At 42.4% G+C, this 15,239-nt stretch overlaps 1 protein-coding gene and 2 long non-coding RNA genes across 4 annotated transcripts; 2 read left to right on the forward strand and 1 right to left on the reverse strand.

Moving 5' to 3' along the window:
• Positions 1 to 43: 43 nt before the first annotated feature.
• On the reverse strand, positions 44 to 3,539 carry LOC143149371 (uncharacterized). The gene is made up of 4 exons (XM_076316689.1): positions 3,294 to 3,539; positions 2,442 to 2,911; positions 1,632 to 2,047; positions 44 to 881 (listed from the first exon to the last, which is right to left on the reverse strand). Exons 1-4 carry the CDS (start codon positions 3,376 to 3,378, stop codon positions 848 to 850), a joined length of 1,005 nt encoding a protein of 334 aa, XP_076172804.1. The 5' UTR covers positions 3,379 to 3,539; the 3' UTR covers positions 44 to 847.
• Positions 3,410 to 12,922, forward strand: LOC143149373 (uncharacterized). Of its 2 annotated transcripts, none has more exons than XR_012992761.1 (3): positions 3,410 to 4,016; positions 10,710 to 12,300; positions 12,414 to 12,922. It is a non-coding gene; the product is annotated as an uncharacterized LOC143149373 (long non-coding RNA). The 2 variants fall into 2 exon arrangements; XR_012992762.1 differs by lacking the exon at positions 3,410 to 4,016 and adding an exon at positions 4,113 to 6,300.
• Positions 12,923 to 13,162: 240 nt separating this feature from the next.
• On the forward strand, positions 13,163 to 14,162 carry LOC143149725 (uncharacterized). The gene is made up of 3 exons (XR_012992855.1): positions 13,163 to 13,856; positions 13,947 to 13,982; positions 14,103 to 14,162. It is a non-coding gene; the product is annotated as an uncharacterized LOC143149725 (long non-coding RNA).
• Positions 14,163 to 15,239: the final 1,077 nt, after the last annotated feature.

The raw sequence follows: 15,239 nt of genomic DNA on the forward strand, positions 1-15,239 counted from the left end.
TGAGAAACAATTATACTCGAGCCTCGAGTCTATTTTAAAATAATTTTATTCCCTAGAAGTAACAATATTCCGCAGTTCTTACGCGATGTTCGATCATCGTTTACAAGTTTCCAACATCCGTTGCGTTACAACCAATCGTAGGAGAGGGGGATCTCGAGAAGGAAGCGCGATCCCTTAGATAATTCAACGAGCACGATTTGCATATCGTAATTACGAGATGTCGTCTTCTTTACTATATTCATAAACTATTCATAAATTCGTAATCGCTTACCTAGTCTACGAACTACAGTACGGGGTGTAACCGACTCTGATCAATTCTCTCGTTCGCCTACAGTGTACGGCGGTGACGGACGATCATGCGAACCCTATTGCAATCTCCCGATACGACGCGTTTCGATACTGCGCGTCGCCGTGAATTTAATCTTAACGTCTTAAATTAATAGGTGTCTTACGTGGCTAATTGGAAATATAAATTACAGAATGGCCAATTGAAGCGTGAACAGAGAACGACCATCGGGGGGAGAATTTCCTTATTCTTTTCTTATGCTTTTTTTTTAAAATTTACGAACAAACGTATATCGCGAATGATATTATTTTTTCTTTTTTTTTTTTCTTTTCCGGGAAACGACATTGGCGGGATCGAGAATTGGCTCGTGGGACGAGAGTCGAATCCGAGGACGTCCACTCTCGTTTCTTCACGGGATCGGTGTCGATCGCTCGATGATCGAAACGTCCCTGGAATCTCCGTCCAGGCTGTGTGTTAATGTCGCGTGGAATATGGATCTTAACGGTATCGAATAGTGGACGGCTCGTCGATCTGGTCGTAGGCCCGATCAACATGGAGCTTTTATTCCTCGGACGTCTGTGGACGTCGCTTTTTCCTGGAGAAATTTTCCGCTGAATTAGAACTCGTAATCGAGCCAAGTGTTTGTATATGCGTGTGTGCGTGTGTGCGTGTGTCACTGTGTCTGATTTTGTAAAACAGAGTTGATCGAAATGTCGATTGAAATACTCGAAAGTGTCGGAACCTTGAATAGAGACATTTCGAAGACGAGTAAGAGATTCTCGTTGCATAGTAGATTCAAAACTACAGTGCTCCAGACCCTGTATATATCTTTTCCGGATTATTCGGGAGAACGAACCAAGTGTAGAAGAACATCATCGTGCAGTGATATCTTGCAAAGCGACAAAGTCATCCTACGTGAGTCTCCAATCAATTGAAACTGTATATTTCTCGATTCTAGAACCGTTAACTAGCATTGAACTTTATGTAGGTTAACTGTATTTCTAGAGCAGTTAAAATGGACTACGTCCGTGAAAAAATCCAGACAGAATCAACAAAGCTGTCTCGCGCGATTAATTTAATCACTAATCAATTCGAGCGTTGTATTCTCGGTTGTAGAACCGTTGGATAGCGTCGTTCAACTCTACCCGAGTTGACTGTTTGCGGAGAAGTTCGAATTAACTGTACATTTCCGTAGAAGCTAGACGAGACTAACGATCAATCGATGATGTCACGGTCTATCCTCCGCCGCGATTAAAATACCTAATTTTCCTCTACCGATAGAGCCATCGTCGTCACGAGAACCGTGTGTCTATGGTTCGTTCCCTCGAATTCGGTTCCAACTTACCCATTGGGTGATCCCCCGTAAGCGGTCGCCACTGAACTGGCAACGCCCCCCTTTCCGGTGGAATAGCTGTTAGCGATCGCGGTGACAGCACCAGGTGGGGATCCCGATGAACCAGCTCTCGTGGACACCCCGGGGAAGCTGAACACCATCGGGAAGTAGTTGTTCAGGTTGGGGTAGTTCTGTCGGCGACGGTTGCCCTTGAAGGGCACGAACGGAACCGATGGTTCGTCGTCGTCCTCCTCGTCCTCCTCGTCGTCGTCGTCGACCACCACCGGAGTCTTCTTGGTCTTCTTTCCACGATTTACCTTTGGACGATTGGCCGGCGTCTCGGCGCTAGGATAGACTGGTTCCTCGGCCGGTGTCAAGGGAGTCGCTTCGGTGGTGAACACTGGGACTGGATCTTGTTCTGGTTGCTCCTGGTGCGAACATAAATTTCAATTTTTCGCGAAACATCCCGGAGAGGAACCACCTGGTCGAGTTGTAGCGAACGGAAGGATGACGAGCATAGTTTTCAAACTCCCGAGTCTAGCTAACCGTGTGAGTAACCATTTAACGCTATTTGTATACACAGTGATTCTAGAAACTAGGTACCTCTTTTTGGAGCGAAAGTGTACAAGGTCGATGAAATTTTCCAGAAATCGTAAGCGTTCGAAAATTGTTCTGCATTTTTAAAGAAGACGCACCATGGTCGAAAACATCTTTTCGAGAAGATTTCTTTTCTCAATTACTCGAGGGACTCTCCGAATATTTGTCAATTTAATATACTTGTTATATTATTCTATTGTAGACTCGAAAGAATTCTACCGATACCTGAGGAGGCAAACTGGCCTGCTTGTGATGATTCTGATCCTCTTCTCCGTGTTGCTGTTCGTCTTGGGGATAATGAGGCTCTTCCTGCGGATAATGTCCATCCTGACGATGAGGTCCATCGGGCTGGTATCCCTCCTCCTGCGGGGCTGGAGGCTGGTCGTCTTGGTTGTAGGATTCTTCGGGCGCGGGGGCAGCTTGGGCCTCCGCGCTGGAGACTTCCTGTTCCTCGATCGGTTCCGGGCCGTTCTTCAAATGAGGTGTCTGCATGCCGCCGAAAAATGCGGCCTCACCACTCACGGCGTTGCCTTGGGCGAAGACGCCTGTCGCCTGGCTGCCACCGTGACTCGAGCGTCGCACTGGCCTGTAGTAGCCGGTGAACATCATCGCTCTATTTGGATAAGGGTGGACGGCTGTCCTCTTCTCTCGTAGAAAGACTATGGGGTTGCCGTAGGGATCCAGCATCACTGAAACTGTCCAGATGAATGTAAAGAGATCTCTTGTCCACGAAGACCACTTGTTGGGTAACTTTTGACAAAATTGTTACAGATCTAGTAAACTTATAGGAGTAAACTACAAAAGAGTGTCCTTGTAAACACTGGGTTAGGTCTTTGGGTAGTATTGGATCGCCTTCGAGGGGCAAACACCTCTCTAAGGTCTACTCTCTAATCAGACGAGCTGTCATTTGGAACATTGATCTACGATACTCGAAAGATCATTCCCCACTGGCCTGATCAGCTCTTCTGTCGTAAATACAACTCCCGTAAGTCCCATTTATCCGTCGATAACCGTATGGAAAGTAACTTTTAACTTTTCGACAGTTTCCTCGTCCCCGTGATCGGCAAACATACTTACTGGGTTCGGCGGCGATAGCCCTGGACTCCGTCACCGCGATGGTCGCCGCGACGACCAGGAGGACGAAGCTCATCCACTGCGCCATCCTCGAAGACGGATTCGACACCGATCGGTACGAAATGGAACTTTGAGAAACCGATCCTCCAACGTCGATTTCTCTGTTTCAGGACACTGTTTCCCCGGAAGCCGTTCGAGACTCGTGTGATATCCAAGCACTACCACCCAAGGTCTACCTGGTCCGCGAACTTTTTGCACGATGCTGCTATTCTCGAATCCGCGATTGCTTTTATACCAGAAGCTAGGGCCACGCGGGGGATGGGAACGACGGACACGCAGGGCATGGGATGGGATCGGTTGGATCCACGCGCGGAACGGGGATACGGGATCCTCTGGATCCCCCACCATGGCTTGTCAGGTGGTTGCCTCGTACCCAACAGGATCGTCGTAACGCAAACGTGCGCATCGTTCAACGATACGTGATCCTCATTCGTGATCGGCCGTGTTGAATCGAATGCATTAATTGCGGGCCCCGTCGATCGTCCGAATTCGGCCGATCGAGTTACACAACGTGCTGGTTGTCATCGAAGAGGACATGTTCGAGCACATGGATCGTAACGGATCAGACCAGAGGAGTCCTCTTTGATAAAGGTCGCGATACAGGCAGGATGACCGTGGTAGCGGAGTCCAGAGTTTGGGGTAGGACAGATCTCGTACGAATCGACCGTAACAACGATATTTAATTCACGACACTATTGAAGTATTATCGAGGCTGGGAAGGTTTAGGTTAGGACACAGTGTGGAACACCACTTGGACGGGTAATCAGTTGGATCTAACGAGAGTCAATGATAAGAGAATTAGCGAGAGCGTTCTTTCTGTCCTGTTAAAGGCAAACTTACGTCCAAAGCATTTGCATCGAAGACCCAATTTGAGGTAAACGCACCCTGGCTAAAAATAATCGCACCTTGTTTCCATTCATCGAAGAAGCTTACAGATAGCATCGATTGAGATCTTCACTCGACAGGAAATACACAGCCAATGTTTCTAGAATTTGATGGACGATGCATACAATCGATGTTGTCAGTTTTTCTTTCCTCGGCGACGTTGATCGTGAATCACAGAGATCGTTGCCTGATATGAGAATCTAACGCTAGAATAAGAGAGGTTCATACATTTTCCATCGTTCTATAAATACGCGCGATCCAAGGAACGAGCCAGGACGACGCTTTCCGCTGATTCCTTCGACCGTGGCCGTACTTTCACGGGAATTCACGTTTCCAGAATTTCGATACCTTCTCTTCGCGCTCCGCGAATCTTTCCCATTCCGTGATCAGCTTCTTCCACGAACCTAACGCCCGCGTTTCACCATTTCAGTGCCTCTGAAAGATTCTCTTTCACTGATCTTCGCTTTCGTCTCTAATTCAAAGGGTAGTCGTCTCTAGGGATCTTTGAATTCTCTCTAGAATTTTACAGTAAGAGTAAGCTGGAAGTAGGGTACCTCTAAAGCGTATAAAATCACTTTACCAGGGTGCAGTTGTACTTGGTAGATTCAAACTCTACTGTTTTCATTTTTTCAGGTACCCTTACACGATTAAATTCTACTTGGAAGCGAAAGTCTTCACTACTCTCGTTTTTTGAAGTACTTACACAAGGATCAATTCTACTCAGAAGACTATTTCTTCTTTTCTTAAATACTCTTACACAATTCAAAGCTACTCTAGACTTGCACAGGAATCGATTCTACTCAGAAGACTATTTCTTTTTTCTCAAATACTCTTATAGAATTCAAAGCTGCTCTAGACTTGCACAGGGATCGATTCTACTCAGAAGACTATTTCTTCCTTTCTTAAATACTCTTATACAATTCAAAGCTACTCTAGACTTGCACAGGGATCGATTCTACTCAGAAGACTATTTATTTTCTCTTAAATACTCTTATACAATGCAAAGCTACTCAAATTCTAGACTTGCACAGGGATCGATTCTACTCAGAAGACTATTTATTTTCTCTTAAATACTCTTATACAATGCAAAGCTACTCAAATTCTAGACTTGCACAGGAATCGATTCTACTCAGGAGATTATTTCTTTTTCTTAAATACTCTTATACAATTCAAAGCTACTCTAGACTTGCACAGGGATCGATTCTACTCAGAAGACTATTTCTTCCCTACTCAAACACTCTTACAAAATTCAAAGCTACTCAAGTTCTACACCCCGCAACATCCCCCCTCTCGTTCCACGCTACTCGAAAATAGTTGAAAAGAAGTCCTCCTAAATCTCGATCAAACCGCGAATCGCTCGATACGTTTAACCGGGGCGAGGTCCGGCGTCGTCCGGCCGAGCAAGAAAAACAGGACAAGCAAGAAGAGGTGCGGAATGAATAATGTACCCCGAGCGGAGAAGAAATACTGTTAAAGGAGCTGCTGAAGCTTTCAGCTTCTGCGGAGAGGGCTACGAGCGACGGAGGAGGAGGAGGCGGTCGATCGTAATTCCGTTGCTCTTCGCGGCGGTTCGAAGCTGAAGAGGACAGAGCGGAGGTAGGGACAGTGACACGTCAAGGCGGATCTGTCTGAATTCGCTTGAAATTCAGAGCACGAGCACCACGGCCACCGCCATTGGACTCTTACGGACTTTTGATCATCCCCAAGAATTATCGTCGCCTCTGACCAGTCATACGCGCAGACGTCCGAGCGTGTATGACTGACATAATATTAATATTAAGAGGTTACGTCAAACAGACGTCGTTAACCGTACCGTAGGCGTCCAGTGGATCGTTTCGAATCGTCGCGACCAACGGACCTTCGACACGACAGAAATAGACGGCCACTCGTGCTATCGATTCATAAATAATCCGACTATACACCGCGGGCATAGTTGCGCGTGATTCACCTGCGATTAGTCAGGATCGGACGTACGGTCGTTCGGTGTTCGATACACGGGTGAACGTTGTCGTCTTGGGATTCAGTTCGGACACGTTGTTTGTTATCTGGGGATCGTAGCATTCAGGTACGAAACGGTGATATCGAATTTGTCATTCGTCGAGTGTACGAATTTATACAGAGTGTTCCTCGGTTAAATCGTCGAACTTTAGATAGACGAATTTAGGAGTTTGAAGTAAACAAATTTTTCTTCTGGAAGTATACTCGCGAACGTTTCCTTCGAGGGATATTTACTACTCGAATTGATTGATAGAAACTCGTGATTAACTCGTTCGAAGCGAGCTTTTACTCGTAATGATTTCTGTTTATGTTTTGAGTAGATTGTGTTTAAAAAGTGTATATGGTCGCACTGTTTAGATACAATGTTTTAAAGTATTTTAAGAAGCGTGGCACGTCTTTCCAAGGCGAGGGGTTAATAAGAGTTGGGAATCGACTTTACTAGTCGATTATTAGTTTGTTGTTGTTTGTACTAGCGAGCAAAGTGCCTTTCGTTCGTTCTGAATAACTCTTAGTTCGCTGAACACTTCGGTTGAGTAAATTACCGTTCTGGAAGACACAGGTATTTCAATATTATCCATTCCAAATTCTTATTAATTTTAATAGTAAGTATCTCTCGAAGGAAGTATTTTCGGGCATACCTCGAGAGGAAAAATTTGTTCACTTTAGACTCCTAAATTCGTATCTAAAATTTGGCGATTTAACCCGAGAACACTCTGTACATTATACATTGTAAATAACAAATATAGCATTATTTTACAAGCGACTAACACAAAGAAACCCTTGAGGTACAGGAATACAAGTTTCGCGAAGAGGACGAGGTAATATCGAATCTGTTGCGTTAATCCGTGATAATGACAAATCATTGTGCCCGAATAAATTTAAACAGGAGTGGAGAATGTTGCTCGTGAACATATTTTAACGATAGGTTCGTTAGAGACACGATAGAAAGAATTGAAATTGATATTGAATAGATGAAGATGGATAGGTGAAGGTAGAACTATTATTAGGTAGAAATGAAAGTTCAGAGGGTTTCAGTAGACACTGTGTGATCGATCGGAGTAGTTGCATCAGTTTGTTCGTGTATCGCTAAGTTCAGAATATCCCAGTGATTGTGTCCATTGTGCGATTGATCAGGATTATCATTCATCGTACGTATTTCAAAACTAAATTCAGGGTATCTCGGCAATTATATACCTTACGCGATCAATCGGTATTGGAACGGGGAATTTGTTAAGTCTCTATTCTTCGTTGAATATAATTATCAATACTGTACTATCACTATGACACATGGCTCGTCGATGAGCAATATTGGCGATTAATTACGTCGGTAACATTGAACGCGATTAAATTGACAAAATATTGTACAGCGTATAACAAATATTTGTTAAGTCTCTATTCTTCGTTGAACATAATTATCAATACTGTACAATCACTATGACACATGGCACGTTAATGAGCAATATTTGCGATTAATTACTTCGGTAACATTGAACGCGATTAAATTTACAAAATATTGTACAGCGTATAACAAATATTTGTTAAGTCTCTATTCTTCGTTGAATATAATTATCAATACTGTATTACCATTATGACACATGGCGCGTCGATGAGCAATATTTGCGATTAATTACGTCGGTAAGATTGAACGCGATTAAATTTACAAAATATTGTACAGCGTATAACAAATATTTGTTAAGTCTCTATTCTTCGTTGAATATAATTATCAATACTGTATTACCATTATGACACATGGCGCGTCGATGAGCAATATTTGCGATTAATTACGTCGGTAAGATTGAACGCGATTAAATTTACAAAATATTGTACAGCGTATAACAAATATTTGTTAAGACTCTATTCTTCGTTGAATATAATTATCAATACTGTACAATCACTATGACACATGGCACGTTAATGAGCAATATTTGCGATTAATTACGTCGGTAAGATTGAACGCGATTAAATTGACAAAATATTGTACAGCGTATAACAAATATTTGTTAAGACTCTATTCTTCGTTGAATATAATTATCAATACCGTACTATCACTATGACACATGGCGCGTCGATGAGCAATATTTGCGATTAATTGCGTCGGTAAGATTGAACGCGATTAAATTTACAAAATATTGTACAGCGTATAACAAATATTTGTTAAGACTCTATTCTTCGTTGAACATAATTATCAATACTGTACAATCACTATGACACATGGCACGTTAATGAGCAATATTTGCGATTAATTACGTCGGTAAGATTGAACGCGATTAAATTTACAAAATATTGTACAGCGTATAACAAATATTTGTTAAGACTCTATTCTTCGTTGAATATAATTATCAATACCGTACTATCACTATGACACATGGCGCGTCGATGAGCAATATTTGCGATTAATTACGTCGGTAAGATTGAACGCGATTAAATTGACAAAATATTGTAGAGCGTGGCCGGTTAATTCCCGTTCTGGCATTAATTCATCCCCATCGATCGTCCGGGCCGGTATACCGCTACCAGCCGTTGAATACTCGATGAATTCATTATTTCATGAATCAACTCCCAAACGCACCGTTTTCCAAGTCACGCATATATCGTATTTTCGAGCGTGACCAGGCGACGCAAAGCAGCACGTCCAGCTACGATAGAACGAACGGCCGTTCCAGTCGGATGCAGCTGGATTCGCGAATCGTTCGCAAAAATGTAAATTACATCGTAACTTTAAGACTCGTCATTTTTTCACGGTGACCGCCCGCTTCTCACGGCGGATTAACATAACGACCTTTTCGCGAGAGGAAAATGGAACTTGCCGTACCACCGCGAGGGAAGCAAACTTTCAACAACGTGGACTTTAACGTTTCATCGTGAACGTTTCGGCCGCGAACGTCGAAACAATCGCGTTGTTTCTTAATGATTTTCAATCTCGATGAAACAGAAGGTAATCCCTTGCTGTTTTACATAGAAATTTTCACGAGAAGAACCCTTTGCGATTTAAATTCGTAACATATGGAAAAGGTTCGTTTTACTTTTGAACAGTTTCGATTGACTCAACACTTTACTTTTCGTTTTATTGGATCAAAGGAAGCTCGAATTTGTGGTCGAAACGTTTGAACGATGAAATGTTCCTACGAGTGTTGTTTAGTTTTGAGGGGGATGGAAAGATTATTTATCGTCGAAACAATTTTTTCACTGGGTACGTTTTCGATATCAGTTGGTTCCTTTCCCTGTTAAGTATCTATTGCGCTTCGAATTTTAGAAATTTTGTAATCTTTCCAGGTAAGAAATTTGAAGAAATCTGGAACATTTCACCATTGAGGATAGATCACGGTTCGATCGAATATTCGAAAGGCGTAATGGTCTTTTTCCGTTTAACGATTTTGAGGATTCAAGGCCCGGTTCGACGACCGCGTAAACGATCCTATTTCGCGGATCGTCTTCCTCGAAGCGAACGAGCAGAAATCAGTCCATTGTTCCGCGTTAAAATTCACAACGCGCGCTCCATCACCAGACCTATAGTTGCCTAGATACAATCGTGATCGTCGATACGCATTTGCGTAGCAACAATACTGCTAAACTTCCTCGGAATCCCAGGAACCAATCACCACGGGTAACAATAACGACAGGAATTTTACTTTCGGTAATTAGCGACCGACTAACCTGTTCCTGGTGAACAATTGATTAATTCTTTTTCCAAGTGACAATCTTTCATATATCGCTTAGAATATCGACATGAATTTTAGATAACGACATGAATTTTACTTTCGGGAATTAGCGACCGATTCATCTGTTCTTGGTGAACAATTGCTTAATTGTTTTTCCAAGTGACGATCTCTCATATATCGCTTAGAATATCGACATGAATTTTAGATAACGACATGAATTTTACTTTCGGGAATTAGCGACCGATTCATCTGTTCTTGGTGAACAATTGCTTAATTGTTTTTCCAAGTGACGATCTCTCATATATCGCTTAGAAAAATCAGTGTGTCATAGTTATTTTCGATAGCCAATAATCAGCGATGGGCAAAGTTACCAAAGAAAACTCCCATTCTTTGCTATATTCCCCATAGAGCGATTCGATATTAATTTTTTTATATACAAAAGTAATGAAATTCCCTTCGAAACGAACAAAGGAGCCAATTAAACGAAATTCGTCGCGATATTGCCACAGAGCGATTCGATATTAATATTTTTATTCACTCGGGTATAAAAGTAATCGAGTTCGCGTCGAAACGAACAAAGAAGTAAATTAAACGAAATTCGTCGCGATATTGTCCATAGAGAGATTCGACACTAATATTTTCATATACAAAAGTAATCGAATTCACGTCGAAACGAACAAAGAAGTAAATTAACCGAAATTCGTCACGATATTGTCCATAAAGCGATTCTATATTAATATTTTCATATACAAAAGTAATGAAATTCGCGTGGAAAGGAACAAAGGAGTTAATTAAAGGAAAATGAGTATCGTTCCAGGTGGACCTACCCCCGAAGGCTCAACTTTCTCGCATAATTTCGCCAGTACGCTAATCCACGTCGTACGGTTCCAAGTGGCTCGTAAATTCGGGACCACGGTTATCGATGGATTCGGTATCGGCGGGAGCTCGTAAACAGTTGGCGAATCGCCATACGTCATCCGGTGGAGGATCTCCGCGGGCAGAGGGCATGCAAAACGATGATGCAAGTCCCATAACAATGGAAGCCAGTGGCCGTCCGTTTCTGCGTCGGTCTTTCGAGCCATTCGTCTTCAGGAATCCCTTTGTTTCGCCGTTTTCTGTCGTTTTTCCGCGATCACGGTGACCACGTCGCGGGTTCCCGGATGTGCCGAACCTGGAAACTCACTCGTCTCTTAGATCTCGACGATAATAATAATAATTGGAGTTCGAACGGATATGGAACTTTTTTTTAGTAAGCTTCGTTTGGAGACGTTTTAACGAAAATTGTTTCTGAACGAAGTGCTCGTACGGAGGAGAAGTAATAGAGAAAAGTTTTCAATAGTTGAAATATCGCAGAGATGCAAGGATGTGAAATATTTTTGAATAAGCTTCGTTTGAAAAGATTTTAATCGATGTTTTCTAAATAAAGTGTAGGTTAAAGGGGAAGCAATGGATAATTCTTAATAGTGAAAATTTGAATCTATAAAAATATCTCAAGGACAATAGAAATTTTTTACACAGTATTCTCGTGTAGGAGAAGCGATAGATAAAATAAATTTCCTAACGGTCGAAATTTGCGTCCGGTGGAAAGAAATGTAATTTATTTTTCCACGATTTTCTCAAGTCGGCAATGTACTTTGAAGTCGAGCCGTGGAAATAATGGCGCCAAGGTCAAACTCCGCCAGTACCGTATAATAATTCCAAGTGTTTCACATTCGTCCCAGGATTTTCGAGCGGAACCGGACGATACCGTTTCGTGTGGCTAATTAACAACTCGGCGTGGGCCTCGATTTGGGTCAGGATGGTAATGAGTGCAGCGGAAAGGTTCCTACGTAAGCGATCGATATGAATATTCGGTTATTGGTATCTACGATGACGAAGCGGAAAACCTGCCAATGGCAGGAAGCTTTCAAATATTAAAATCGATAGGAATAACGGTTATCGAGAGGTTTGAGCGTGTCTTTCGTCGAACGAATAGTCAGCAACTGTACTAGCAACGATTAACAAAGACAGACTCGCCCAATGGTACCGTTTTCCCTCAATGTCCCCCGTAACCTTCTCAGCGAAGATTTTCTGCAATCTCGCCGTAGAATCCACGAAAGAAATGAATCACCTTCAATGTCAAAAGGTTTAGAATTATCGTCCTTCCTAAAACCAATGGATCAACGAACGCCAAGAAAGAGAAAAAATGGCAAGTTGTAACATTAAAATGAGGCGCGTCCCCAAACGAATCTCATGAATCGTTTCCCCAAAACTCATTCGACATACCTAATACCTATCCGCCCATGAATATGATGGCAGCGTGTTCTTGAAAACCGAATAATTCATCGAGGGAACCTCGACAGCATTCGTATGAAGCTTTCAAGAAGATGATGAAAACTGAATATAAAACTACCTCGTCCAACGAAAGGGTAAGAGAGGAGAGGTTTTTTTTTATTTTTAAATAATAATTCTCATATCGTTCTCCCGCTCGAACCGATCGGTCGAGACGTTTGAGTGAATTCTAATCGATGTTTGGTTACAGGTAGACGATTTGTGTTTGTCAACCCCCATCGTTTACTCAATTGTCGAGAAACACTGAAAGCCAGACGACGCCGCGGTTCTCAGGAGACGAAGAAGCCCGTGGCTCCTGTTTTCGTGAACAGTCGCGCGCACTGAATCAAAAATCAAGCGATGTCGGCTTACACGTGCTGCGAGGAGGCATACCGAGTCGGACACGTCCGTCTGCTCACGTGCGAGAACTGTCGAAACGTGAGACAATCGTATCGTTTCTGCGGTGGGTTTACTCGCTCCGTTCCATAACCGTGCTTTTCGAACACCCCTGCGACGAGACGATGCAAACGAGATGGAAAATTTATACGAGAGATCGAGGAAAATAGTTTTAGATTCTTTTTTTAGAATTCTGCTCGAACTTATGCGTTTCTCCTTGATACTTCGTGTGCTGGAATCTTTTGCTGTTGGTAATTCTAAAGTTCTAAGTGTAATTGGAATTGTTTCTCAAAGCGAGTATATCATTAAAGTGAAGTTACCACTATTGCTAGAATCTTCTGCTGTTAGTAATTCTAAAGTTCTAAGTGTAATTGGAATTGTTTCTCAAAGCGAGTATATCACTAAAGTGAAGTTACCACTATTGCTGGAATCTTTTGCTGTTGGTAATCCTAAAGTTTTAAATTTAATTAAAATTGTTTCTCAAACCGAGTATATTACTACAGTGAAGTTACCACTATTGCTGGAATCTTTCACTGTTGGTAATTCTAAAGTTTTAAATTTAATTAGAATTGTTTCTCAAAGCAAGTATATTACTAGGGTGAAGCTATTGCATCAAATGTGTTTCTTATTAATATTGCACGGGTACAATTGTTAAAAAGAAGACGGTTAAGAAAAGCTCTTATATCGCGCACGTGTGCAGGCATATCGTTCACACCGGAAAGAACAAAACAAGAGGGGGGGGGGGGGCACCACGTGCCCGACCTTCCATATTGTCCGTCGCCAGCTTATCTGTGACCGATGATCTCGCTCCATAAATGTTTAGTCTATCACCGATTTAGTAAAAGATAAGTGTAACTCAATTTATCGCGCGTCCGTCTACAGATTATCGATACAGTGTCGCGAATTTTTAATAGAAAAACGTGTTAAAAACGTACCTGTCCTTGTAGCAATGTCATGAGAAAAGACTTTTACCCAAAGAACTATTATGAAGTTGTTTGCGCGGGACGTTGTACTTTCGATATCTGATTTATACTCTTAATGTATTTTCTTTTGTCACTGCATTTTTTTGTCTGGACTCTATTGTTTTGTCTTGGCAATCGTTCAAACGTCTGTCCAGTGAAATGAGTCAGATCTATGAAACACTGCCTTCTATTTCTCGTGCGCTGTTCCCTGCCTCGTGTATCTAAGAAACAGGAAGCGAGGAATAAGAGGATGGTTTATTTATGCACGACACTCGGCTTAGCGTGGAATATCTTAGGTAAATTCAAGGACAAATATTAAATATTAACCAAGAAGATGTTTTTATCGATACAACAGTACTATAAAAATACTATATTTATACGAGCAGGTATCCCCGAACGTGACCTTCCTTGGACTACGAAAAGTATGTAGATAAATATTTCATAAATTACTACAATAATATTCTTACTTTAATAAGCACAAATGCACATGTATTACACAAGTTTCGTGCACGTTTTCCATACTCTCACTTGCAATTTTCCAGGAAGGAAAATGGCTGATCGTTTCCCAAAATGACCGAGCAGTTACCCTCGATATTATCTTGGTTGGACCAGACAAAAGTATGTAGATATTTTACAAATGACTACAATTACGTTACTATTTTATTTAGCATAAATGCACACGTTTTCCGTACCATTGCACCCACGAGTTGACTCGCGATTCTTTACAAACAAAAATGGCCGGTCGCTCCCCAAAATGGCCGAGCAGTTACCCTCGACGTGGTCTTCGTTCTACTAGAAAAAAGTATGTAGACACTTCATAAATGACTACGATTACGTTACTATTTTATTCAGCATAAATGCACAGGTTCTTCGTACCATTGCGCTCCACGAACGCGTCGAATCCCCAGGTTGGCTCGCGACTCTTTACAAACGAAAATGGCCGTGCAGGTACCCCAGACGTGGTCTTCTTTAGACTAGACAAAGAGTCGAAAACGTGCTTGAATCCGATTGCCGTTTCGCAGAAGCGACACTCCCAAGCACGCGTTCGGTTTCCGGGAAGAAATTAGAGGGTCCCGCTTGCCACGGGAGGCACGTACCGATTTAACTTTTCGTTTGTTTCTCCCTCGTCTTCTGTTTTTTGATTTTGATCTACGATTCAATAGAAATCCGTGGAGCATACACCGTGTCGTATGGCGGATGTTTAATTCAGGATCCGTTTCTCGGAATGATTCCGACACCGCAAATAATTTTACACCTCATGGTCTGCGGATGCAGGTCTGCTCGTAAAAATCGCGGGGTGAAGAGAGAGAAAAAAAAAAGAAATAGAAAACAAGAATAAGAAAAAAATAAAAAAATAAAAAAAGTGACAAAGCGAGGGACATATTCCGGTGTTGTGCGTCGTTGTGCCCGATCTTCGATTTCCCTCGCGCTCTGCGCTCACGGATTTCCGGCATGCTGTCTTCCCTACTGCTCCTTTTTCCTGGGTAAATTCATTCCCGAAAGGACGACGACACTCGCTCGGATCCTGTACACGTGTAGTGTATCCTATTTGAACACGAATCACGGAGAGCCAGGCGGACAAGTTCAGGACAAGAGCGGGTTGAAAGTCCGCGTTACACCTCGCCCGTGGATTGCGTTCATTTTGCAAATTTCAAGAATAAAACGCCCGGAGGGGCAGG

The sequence above is a fragment of the Ptiloglossa arizonensis genome, chromosome 7, assembly GCF_051014685.1.
Source record: "Ptiloglossa arizonensis isolate GNS036 chromosome 7, iyPtiAriz1_principal, whole genome shotgun sequence".
Classification (NCBI taxonomy): Eukaryota; Metazoa; Arthropoda; class Insecta; order Hymenoptera; family Colletidae; genus Ptiloglossa; species Ptiloglossa arizonensis.